The sequence below is a fragment of the Choristoneura fumiferana genome, chromosome 27, assembly GCF_025370935.1.
Source record: "Choristoneura fumiferana chromosome 27, NRCan_CFum_1, whole genome shotgun sequence".
Classification (NCBI taxonomy): Eukaryota; Metazoa; Arthropoda; class Insecta; order Lepidoptera; family Tortricidae; genus Choristoneura; species Choristoneura fumiferana.
Genome location: NC_133498.1, coordinates 911649 through 923684, shown reverse-complemented (window position 1 = coordinate 923684; position 12036 = coordinate 911649). Strand labels below are relative to the sequence as shown.

The following is a 12036-nucleotide window of genomic DNA, read 5'->3' as shown; positions in this document are numbered from 1 at the left end:
CAAACCTGCGAAGCGATTCAATGGTTCGTGCGAAGTTCCCAATCCGCACTGGGCCGCTGGGAACTATGGCCCAAGCCCTCTTGTTCTAGAGGAGGCCTGTGCCCAGCAGTGGGACGTATATAGGCTGGGATGATGATGATGATGATGATGACTTGATTCAATCAACATTTTAGTATCTTATTCTGTCCCGTAAGATCAGTGATACACTTTATTAGAAAAATGTTAGCAATGCACTATTTGCAAACATAGAGTACATTGTATGATGACAAATCGATCTAGCTTGGTCTTCTCTAGGAAAGCGCTTAACGAGTTTAGCCCGAGCAAAGCTCGGTCGCCCAGGTATTTTTTTATTCTTGAAGTACATTTAGATAACCAATGAAAATTACTACGAGGACATTAGGCAGCTGTCTCACCGCCGGCGAGGAAACGATTGGCTATCGACTATTTTCTCGCTCAAGAAACGAACAAAAGATATAAGATCCTGTGTGAGTAAAAGAGACACAATTAATAGTTGATCGCTGGCGGTTCACACTGCCGGCGAGAACTCGCTCTTACATCTTTTGTCGCAGCGACAAGAGCTATAAAACTAGCTCAGCGATACTCGCTCAGCGCTGTTAGCTTGGCGGCCGCCCGGCTCGAGCGAGTGGAGCGAGTAATCGCCCGTCGTGCTCTAACACTCGCTTTTCACTGCTCGCCCACTCGTTTCTAGTTACTCGATCTGCTCGCTTCTCGCTCATCATCGGCGGTGGGACAAGTGCCTTAGATTATGTCAAAAGAACGCTGCACATTCGGGACAGGGAATCTGTTAACGCATTCACTACCACCGACGCATATGTGCGTTTCCGCAACTTCGCCTAGTGCCGCTGTCATAATTATTCATACATTTTGAACGCACATGTGCGTCGGTGGCACCTGTGGAAGTCAGTGAATGCGTTAAGCCCACTGCCTCTTTTATCATAAACACCTTTGAATAAAATAAAAATATCAAAATAAATATCACGGGACAATTCACACCAATTGACCTAGTCCCAAAGTAACCTTAGCTTGTGTTATGGGTACTAAGCAACTATAGATACATACATAAATACATGTTAAACACCAAAGATCAGAGAACAAACATTCGTATTGTTCATACAAATATCTGCCCCGACACGGGAATCGAACCCGGGACCTCAAGCTTCGTTGTCAGGTTCTCTAACCACTAGGCCATCTGGTCGTCAATACTATTACAGATGGAACTACAGTCAAAATTGTTTAAAATAACATCAAAGGGTCAGCAATATTTGGACGTCATAACCAGTGTCATTTAAATTTAAAAGATTGTTTTTTTATTATTTTTGCACCAGATATGTTGTAAAAATGATTTAGACTGTATGCATCTCAACCCAACTCCAATAAAACCACAGTAGTATAAATATAATAATATTTATTTCTCTTCAAGTCATTTTTTCTTTACAATTAACAAGATTGGTTCTTCAACAACATCTCGCCTATTTACACTGTACTTTTATACAAAGAGATCTCGTGGACCCCTACCGGCCCACGCTAGCTCCGCCGAGACCCTAGAACGTGTCTCGGCGGACAGTAAAAATGAGATTTCCTTAAAAATGCTGCGGCCGTCGAACCCGGTCAGACATATATAATTTGACGATTGTACGGTACCCTGTGCACCAGAGTGGACCGAATTCAACGCAACCAACAATAAATTACTACATTACACGAGCGAGAATATTGCTTTTAAAACTTTGAAATATATTAACAATTTATCGAACGACTGGATCTAGAATACTGTACCGAAAACAGCAAGTTTTACCAATATCCGTCAGAAATATTCAAGTGACTTCTTTATAATTTTAATTAGATTTCTAATCCATAGACTATAAATTTACGTAGAATCAGTATGCATTTTGCATCAAGTTCACTAAGGTCATAACAACCAAAACGAAGACACTGACGATATTGGTAAGTGTTAGAAGTATTAAAATAGAAAATTAGAGATTTGACATAACTTTTGCAGCGTCAATTTGGTTTCAAACTGCCATTTGCGTGAATTCAACTTTCACGTATAAAAAGATTAACGCTAAACACAAACTCTCATATCGTCACTACTTTAAAAAATCTCGTATCTCAAAGAAGATAATTTTTCCGAGTGGACCTTATGAACATTACGTCAAGGCTCAATTTTGTTGACATATTGATTTTAGATACGAGATTTTTCCAAAGTAGTGACGATATAAATCCACAAGAGCTAGCGCGAATTGATTGAAAGGGCCAATGAATGTATGTCCCACAAATTAGTTATATTTAAGTAGATTTGATAATGTTTTTGGACAAGAGTTGCCTCGTGTACTTTAGGAATACAAAAGGAAATGAAGACTTAGTAAATCTGAGATTGTATTCCTTGTATAGAGATTTTTTTGTGGTAAAACAGGGTGTTTAGAATCAACTATTGCTTCTACAGTTTGACAGAAACTTAGTACGACTTGTAAGTTAGTATTATCGTCATGACACCCAATACATTGTTAAGTATGTAATTTTAGAAGGAAATGTAGTTTTATTAAACAAATATAAGCGTAAGGACCGCATTGGCACTCACTCACTCATCATGATATGGTAAGCTTCATTCCTTACATCAGCGAAAGCTCTTGTAAAACCATCAATAAATATATCTGCTTTGTTTGAGTGAAACGGTGTCTTCAATTGACTATCGAAACATTTTGTATACCATTATAATTACATAGACGGAAAAGATAGTGTAGCAATCGTTTCCGCTACCTATAGGAACATTTTGCCAGCAGTTTAACTTGAAACTGTTCACGTTATTGTTCCTCAATTTCAACAATTTCGTTGGGAATTAAGAAAAATAAGAATACAATTTCGAAAGTTTATTAATAAGATTTTGATTGGCAGAGGACCAGGGCAATTTGAAAACAATTTTGAACAGGTGAGATAGGTTATTCACGGGTCAGTTTTATGTAAAAAAAAAAAGACCTTAAAAATCAGTTCCCGGTGAAAGAGAAGGAAATACAATGCTTGCAATATATTAGAATCAAAAGAAAATTTTAACAAGAACATTTAAATTCCAATATATAAAGAATAATAGTACAGATCTATTCACTTGCTTAGCAAGAACAATACAATTCACAATAATTATTGCGTATATACAAAACAATATTCTCGCTAGTCTTACAAAATAGTCATGAGTTTTGAACCAACAAGAGTAACTACTAAATCACTGCTTCTATAGCTGTCTCACAGAATGAGAGAGCTTGGGGTGTACCCACTACAGGCCACATCCTAATCTGCCTTTTTTCATAAAGATTTTTGTGACTTTCAAAGATAGCTAACAGTAGCGTTGCCCTTTCGACTCACACATTTTTACATAGCTATAGGCTTACGTTTGACCACAATCACGCCTGGTGGTAAGCTAAGATGTGGACAGCACGCTTGCCTACTCACCCTCAGCATTGGCGTGCATTGGGTCGATTCTGGGGTATCCAGATGGTACTTAGCGCTGCCTACTCTGCTGTCTATTTGAAGACAGACAGATTGTATCATTGTTAGGTCCGGTTTTCACGGCCAAGTCCCAAGCAGTTACTTTTATCAATGCAAAACTCGTTGACACGCGACGTATCACTGAATCACAGTTGACAGTTGACAGGTTAGTGTGTAGTTGCGATCATCGATAATGGTCGGCGCGCTGCAGCCACGCTTTGAACTTGGCGCGGCGCGCGGCGTGCAGACGCGCGTGGGACGCGCGCGCCGCGCCCAGCGCCCCCGCGCGGTACAGCTGGTGAGGCCGGGACGCCACCAGTCTGGAATACAAATTGTTACATGTGGTTATATACGGGCGAGGGAAATGCGCAACTGGCTGTCCACAGGAGTGCTCAAACAATAAGGGTTGCTATTGCATTCTAATAAAACTTTAATAAACGTTAGTAAAATTAACGGTCAGGGCCCAGAGCATAAAACCCTAGAACATCATCGTAGTGGTTTTTTTTGGGTCGAGACCACAGTACGACCAGGAGTGACGCCACTCTTTATGTCCTATATTTGAATTACTTAAGGTTCTATTAAAGGAACACCGTGTTATTGGGCAGCTACAATAGCACCATCTTGTGCTGCCACACTATCCATTGTCACTGCTTGCTATCTCACCGCTATTAATCGTGCACTCGCTCCTGTCATGAATCTGATACAGTCTTATTGGGCAGCCTTGTATTGCCACCCTTTATCCATTGCCATGGTACAGGGTTTCTCAAACTTATGGCTCCACGTACCCCTGTTAAAGTTTCTAGACGACAGCGAACCCCCCCCCCCCCCAAAGAAAGTAATAAAACTGGCTATTGGAGAAACTATAAGTATTTTTATTTCAATCATCATGATGATATAATGTGTATTATTTATTTCAATAAATCGTAACAAATATAGTAAGATTCGTCTTGCCAACGAAAATACAAACTGAAACAAACAACAACAAATAACAAACAAATTTGGAGTTAAAAATACAAAAAGACTCCAAAAATCAATCTTAATCATCTTGCCAGTCTTGCAGCCACCATCACGTAAACCTTGTCGCGAACCCCCTACCGTCGAATGTACCCCACTTTGAGAAACCCTGCCATGGTACAACCCGAGCTATATCCTCACCTGATGCCACTATTGAGCGTGCACTCGCTCCGATCGTTTATCCGATGCGGCTTCCTCTTGCCCCGCACGCCTCCGACGGAGCCACTGTCCCCGGCAGCCACATTCTCCCCGTTCCCGCCGCAGCGTGCGGCATTCCGCTGCAGGAACACCGGCTTGTTGGGCAGCGAGGCGCGGACTCGGTCGGGCCGCGCGTATCGCTCCGCGTATAACGACCACGCTGCCAAGTGGGAAACCGGGGAGCCGTTGGGGGCTGGACGGGACTGCGAATAAATATCTCATGTTAGTTCTTTAGTCAAATATAGCTAAGGAATGTGGAAGTCAAGAGGAGAGGTCTTTGCTGAGCATTTGGGACACAGTTGGGACTTGCGTACAATTTTTCTTTTAGACAGCTATATTTGGTCAATAAACACGGACACGGTCGGTAGTTATTCATAGCCAGTGTTATATTTGGGCAATAACTGGTGTCACTATAAATAATTATGACTGGACGTAGCGCCAAACTAATTATTGTTAAGTTAACTAAAAAATATTTTAATTTAAACCGCAAAGTAACCACTGAATAAATCAGTTAGTAGTTTACCTGATTGGTTGGCGAAAGGTTGGCCGCATCGTGCGGGGGTGAAGCGCGCGCGTCGCCGACCCCTTCTAAAAGCTCGAACGATACGCGACATTCGTCCCCGCCATACTGTAATACAAAGTTACACATTAAATAATCTGTTTTCATGATACACTCATTGGAAAGTTTACGTAGTTTTAATGAATGAAACGATAATTGTAATTAGCATGTCATCAACAAAACGAATAATAATTATTTCAGAACAATTTTAAATAGTACAAATAAAGAGATGTCAATCAATTTTTTGTTTAAAACTTTAGTAACAATCTAAGCCAAAGCTATGCCAAATCTTTGTTACAAGAAATGTTATGACCTTTTATAAACTACCTCCTGAGTCCTTTACCTCTTCACACATTATGTTTTATCTGTTTCTTTCATGTGTATTTATTCAATATAACAAATTTATGAATTCCTATCCTACAATATTGTGTACAATAAATACTATCCAACATCCAAGACTAAAACTATTTATAAACTAAACTATGTTACAAAATAAAAACGTCATCCAAATTTTCTGCCCCAGGCATTGACCCCAAGACACTGGCAGCATTACCTCTCTGAACTGTTATTCCTTGCCCTGGGGTCACCTGAGGCCAAAACCAGACGAGTAGATAAGTCCTTGACCCATTGTCTCGAAAGCAAGCGCCGCAAACTCATGATAGTATTTCATTGTATTTTGTTATGATATATTTTTGGCTTTGTGAATAATCTTTTTTTATTATTACATGAATAAATGAATATGCCTTTGAGGGTGCTGCGTGTGTGTTTCTATTGTATTGTGAACGTTTCGAGTTAGGTGCGTATGTGTACGTGTATGTGTATAGGTGTATACTGACCAGTTTGATGAGGAAGGCCGTGTGTTCCTTGTGCAGGAACCGTTGCGCGCGGCGCACGTACGAGCTGGCGCCGCGCATGCCGCCGCGCGCCGCCAGCTCGGCCGCGCGCAGCGACCACGGCTCGGACACGCAGTGCTGCAGCTACGGACGACACAGACACAGACACTTGTTAAACGCTGATATAGGGTTTCATATTCAAACTTATTAAATTAATGCACCTAAAATGAACATGACAGTAACTTAGCATAAATTTCAGTAAGCATAACGTTAAATTTTGAAAGCATTGGCATTTTAAAGTTCTATACTCCGTTTATAAAGGTTTGAATTATCGGTCAAATTGTAACACACGCTTCTCGGTATTTCGAACACAAAATTACTAAAAATACCTACATGTATTATCAGCGGTATTTATTATGTTTTTATTACAGAAGTCAACATAATTTTAAATAGTTTCATTTAAAACATGTTCAAATTTTATCGTTAAGTTTCAAATGTTAAAATGAATGGAGTATACATAATATTTATGACGGGTAATTCTTGAAATGAGGTAATGACGGAAAAAAAAACGCCGCAAACGCTGGATATTTATAAAGCTAATTGGTCATTGCATTAGCAATACTAACCTAACCTAGATATATTACCATTACCTACCGACCCTTCTTCTATAAGTATCGATCTTTTTTTAACAAGAAATCAATTTACCCGTCGTATCAAGATGTCAAAAGGATGGCTCAAAGGATGGACGTCTAGAAGATACTCCACCAACAAGAGTATAACTCTTAAGTTAAAGAAGATGAATCAATTTATTATTTCTAGGGAGTCACGTTTCATAGTTACGCTTATTTACATTGCATATTACATATATAATTAAGTATTATGTAAGTAAATTATTGTTATATCACTACAACGTTACCGAGTAATAAACAAGAGCTATAAAATGTAAATAGAGACTTCAGTAGGAAGGCAGCATGCGTGTATCACCACAGACAATCTGCTACAGCACATCGCACGTGTTTCATCATTGTCTCTTGTATAAATGTCGCAGCAAACATGACAATATGTTATGTACACACTTTAATGCACGCCATTCACATAAGAAACGTTTTAAACTTTCGTGATTTTCACTCACTAGTGAAAATACCGCAAACGGGACTTAACACGCTAAAACACACGAGTAATATTTACCTCGACGTTTCAACCACATTACAGTGGCCGTGGTCACGAGTAGACTGAAGTGTAGGGTGTCAAGTCTGGCTAGCAGCGCGATTCCTTCGAACTACCCGCACTTGATCATTTGTATTATGTCACCCCCTCACACCGGCATACAACACTTACAACGTCGGAATCATCGCATCGTTCGATGGGGCCATTATAATCCCAAAAATTGAATTGAATTGAACACTTACAACGTCCGATCGTCCCTCCGAACATTCATCCCGTCGCCGACACTTATTTATAATAGGATTCCACGAAGAAGAAAGCTTATATTTACCGCTCGGTTTAAATTTTTGTGTTTTTTTATTTCAACCGCTTCACGTACCATTCTTGAGTAGAAATGACGTTCCGTGGAGAGGATTTTGGGATTGTGAAGGTCAAACCAGTGGTTTGGTCCTGACTGGTGGAGTGGTTTGGTTCGTTGAGTACATTACTCGTGTGTTTTAGCGTGATAAGTCCCGTTTGTGGTAATTTGACTATTCACATGAGTGTTCAGATATTTGGACAGCTCCAATATTTATAATAGCACAAGCAATCTACCTGTCGCACGGCGTTCCACACAAGTTTGTCCAGCGTGTAGGCAGGGTACGCGTGTATGCCGAACATCTCCCTGGCGGCGTCTTCGTACGCGGCGGCCTCGGTGTTGCCATCTAGCACGCCGCGGACCAGCTCCAGAAGGGCCGTGTAGTATTCAGCAGGCGATGACGTGTCTGCTGGTAGGTCTACAAGGGAGGAAGACGAGTTAGTACTAAAGGAACAAGCATCCCTGCTTGGTGGCAGGTTTGACCCATCATGGCCTCTCGTGAAGATATAAGACACACTTTCAAATTTTTCGGAATTTAGATCAAATGCAAGCCCTATATTGCATAAAAATGGACTGTTTACAAAAACAGATGTTTTTGAATTATGGATACCTTAGGCTTGCTGTTTATAAATAGGCTAAACATTGCTTTGCGAATGTTAGACATTTTCAGTTATTTTGTTTTAATTGTTAGTGGTTTAAAAAATGTTGAATGAGATTAATTTCTAAATTGATTTGAAACTGATCAAGACGTGTATGACAGTGATCTGATCACCAACCATTTTGGCAAGGTCAAAAAATAATATACTTGTGATGGATAATTAAATAACATGTTTAAAAATATATACATCGTGGAGTTTATTGCCGAATTTTGTCAGAGATTCTTCCGAACTAGTGGTAGTTTTATTTACATTCATAAGTGCTTGTTATAGCCTAAATTTAATAAAGTTTTAGCTATTGTGGTGGTGGTGCAGGGCTAGTGTACCGACACGCTCGGCGAGCTGCGCGGTACTATACTTGGTTTGAATAGGTGTTTAACTAAATGTAAACAAAACAACGTCAATTAGTGTCTTCAATATTGAAACCCCCCCATTAAACTACCTAGACATTTACATTTCTGTATTGAATACACTAGTCTAGTTTGTATTACAATGATAGATAAGTAAATTGTACAAAAATCTTGAATGTACCAAATCTGGCAACTGAAGTTTGTTTACATTTAAATACCTATCCAAACCAAATATAGTGTCGGGTATAGTGGGAGAGTGTCAGGTAGGCAGGGGCAGGTACTGACTGTTCGGTTTGAGTCTTAGCGCGGCGGCGACGCTGGGGCGGCGCGCCTGGCGGTCTTGCGCCTCTCGCTCGGCCAGCTGGGCGGCGCCGCGCCGCAGGCTGCCCAGCCGCTGGCACAGCACGCCGTGCAGCCGCAGGAACAGGTACCACGACGACGTGCACACGAAACGCGCCTCCTAACACATAACACACACACTGTTTAATAAAGCCGGGGCGCCAGGTACTACTGGGTGCCTACCAGGGGTGCCAGAAGCCACAGGGCGGCTGCCAAAGGCGTCAGATGCTACAGGGCTGCTGCCTGGGGCGCCAGATGCTACAGGGAGACTGCCGGGGCACCAGATGCTACAGGGCGGCTGCCAGGGGCGCCGGGTGCTACAGGGCGGCTGCCAGGGGCGCCAGGTACTACAGGGCGGCTGCCAGGGGCGCCAGGTGCTACAGGGCGGCTGCCAAGGGCGTCAGATGCTACAGGGCTGCTGCCTGGGGTGCCAGATGCTACAGGGCGGCTGCCCAGAGCTTCCACCAGGTACTACAGGGCGACTGCCAGGGGCGCCAGGTGCTACAGGGCGACTGCCCGGGGCACCAGATGCTACAGGGCGGCTGCCAGGGGCGCCAGGTACTACAGGGCGGCTGCCAGGGGCGCCAGGTGCTACAGGGCGACTGCTCGGGGCACCAGATGCTACAGGGCGGCTGCCAGGGGCGCCAGGTACTACAAGTAGAACGGAGAGGCTGCCCTGGGCGCCAGGTACAAGAAGACAAGTTTTTGACGCTGATTTGGAGCTCAAACCTACCGAAAAAATTTTTTACTACACAGAACAAGGAATTGCGAAATAATTAAGACTATCGCTATGAGGTTATATTGTCCAATCAGAATCTCTCACCGGTTTTTTCACACCGATATAGCATGAAGATAGAAAGAGATGACTGCGAGTACTCACATTGATAGAGGGATGATCCCTGTAGTCATCTTCATCTTTAGCGTCCCCTTTGTCGTCGGAGCCGCGGCGCAACTCGCGACTGTCGTTGTTGTTATTCTTCGGCTTGTTTTCCTTGTCGTTCTTATGATTGTGGGAGCTCTTGTCAGAAGCATTATCGGATTCCGAAGACTGAGAACAAAATTATAACATAGAAAGAGTGAAAATAAAAGCAAGGACCTAAGGTGTCTTTAAGAGTTGAAACAGTGGTTGACAGAAATCTTATTCTTGTTTATTTATTGATATATTTCGGGGATCTCGAAAACAGCTCCAACGATGTCGATGACATTTGGCTAAGGGTTTTCGGGAATGAAATAGCGATCTAGCTTGGTGTTATCACTGGGAAAACGCTTTTTATAGAGTTTTAGCCCGAGCGAAGCTGGTCGCTCAGGTACTGTGTTTTTATAATGTAAAATTATTGTAACTGCGAAAAAAGATTATAATCTAATTGATTAATTCAAACTTTCTTGAAAATCTCAAAAAGCGGTAGCGACACATTAGCACAATCATCTGAAATATTCTCTTCTCACAATACTTTAAATAATCTAACACCAACCTCTTTCTCTTGCTTGACAGCTTTCTCCTCTGCTTTGTCGTCGGCCGCCGGGCTGCCGGCCGGACTCGACGGCTCGTCCTTCTCTTCTGCAAACACAGACAAGTTAACATCTCGTGTCTTAAGCATCGTCTATGTAGGTGTCAGTGGATCACACAACTTTTCAGTGTAGCTTGTTGCGCCATGGTAACGTCCCCTGAGTTACTTATACAATTCCACTAAGTTAGCGAGTTGTGACAGTTCTAGGGCAATTCCTTCATTGCTCATCTCCTAAATTGTTGCGTATCGTGGTTAACACAGGCGTATTTTCAAAATGGCTCTCTATGAAAGCAGCAAGCGCACGCCGTACGTACGGCGCCGCACAGCTTTAGTTTATAGTTATGGGAGCCGTGGTGGCCTAGTGGTTCGACCTATGGCCTCTCAAGCAGTGGATCGTGGGTTCAATCTAACCCCAGCTCGCGCCTCTGAGTTTTTCAAATTTTATGTGCGAAATTACATTTACCAAAAGCTTTACGGCGAAGGAAACTGCGCAAATCTGCTCTGCGCAAACTCAACGGCGTGTGTGAAGTTCCCAATTCGCACTGAGCCTGCGTAGGAACTTCGGCCCAAGCCCTCATTCTGAGGCATGTGCCCAGCAGTGGAATGATGATGAACTTACCTTCATCCCGCTCGTCGTCCGAGAGCGGCTGCCTGGGATGGGCGAACAGGTCAGGTAAGAAGTGCCGCAGCAACTGTTTGATGCGCCGCTTCTCCGCCTTCTGTATGCCGGTCTGGCGGCGCGCGTGGTGAATCAGGAGCTCCGCCGCGTCGCGGACCACTTTTATAGCTGTATACACAATAAATAAAGTTTAAGAAATAATCTCCGTAAAAGTTGACATTATTCTTTACTTATCAGAAGGCGAAGTGCATAAGTTTATAGTCAGCGAGAAATTAAAAAGTTAAAAAAGATTGGTGGCTCGCTAGCTCGACAATAACGTCGCATAGAAATTCCATTATAGTCGAGTCTTAAACTTTAAAAAAAGTTAAAACAGCCATGGAAATGTTGGCACAGTCAAGGGCAAAGATATGACACGGCCAAAGTTAAAATAATATTGGAATAAAATTAAATGTCATAATGTATATGCAAGTTTTCTTATTTAGAATTCATCATTTATGACAAATTTTTTGCTGGAAAATTTAGCTTCGTATTAGTTAAGCGGACTCGCAATCTCGTCCGTTTAATACACATACACAGTCAGCTCAGATATACAAAGATTTAATCTGCGTTATTGATATTATTTTATACAAAGGAGGCTAGAATGCAGCTTTTACCTTCCGCATTGGAAAGGTCAACTAACCTAATGTTATAAATGCAATTATTTAAAATAAATTAGGAGACTTCAGTAGGAAGGCAGCATGCGTGTATCACCACAGACAATCTGCTACAGCACATCGCACGTGTTTCATCATTGTCTCATTTGTAAACTATAAAGAAATATCCCTAATATCACTAAAACACAAGATCGAAGAAACTGCATTAAGTACTAGGGTGGAACAGTATCGTAATCAATTTCGCTACAATTTCTTTGGTAATCGCATGAGATCAACATGACATTAGTAGT

At 42.0% G+C, this 12036-nt stretch overlaps 1 protein-coding gene across 1 annotated transcript in view; it reads right to left on the bottom strand.

Moving 5' to 3' along the window:
• Positions 1 to 1409: 1409 nt before the first annotated feature.
• Sin3A (SIN3 transcription regulator family member A) overlaps positions 1410 to 12036 on the bottom strand; it is a 68834-nt gene continuing 58207 nt past the window's right edge. Inside the window, exons 22-30 of the mRNA XM_074108424.1 lie at positions 11094 to 11261; positions 10439 to 10524; positions 9847 to 10014; positions 8913 to 9087; positions 7858 to 8039; positions 6103 to 6243; positions 5231 to 5335; positions 4651 to 4910; positions 1410 to 3815 (exon numbers count right to left, since the gene is read on the bottom strand). Coding sequence (XP_073964525.1) covers positions 3680 to 3815; positions 4651 to 4910; positions 5231 to 5335; positions 6103 to 6243; positions 7858 to 8039; positions 8913 to 9087; positions 9847 to 10014; positions 10439 to 10524; positions 11094 to 11261 — 1421 coding nt within the window. The 3' untranslated portion in view covers positions 1410 to 3679. The remainder of the gene's footprint in view (positions 3816 to 4650; positions 4911 to 5230; positions 5336 to 6102; positions 6244 to 7857; positions 8040 to 8912; positions 9088 to 9846; positions 10015 to 10438; positions 10525 to 11093; positions 11262 to 12036) is intronic.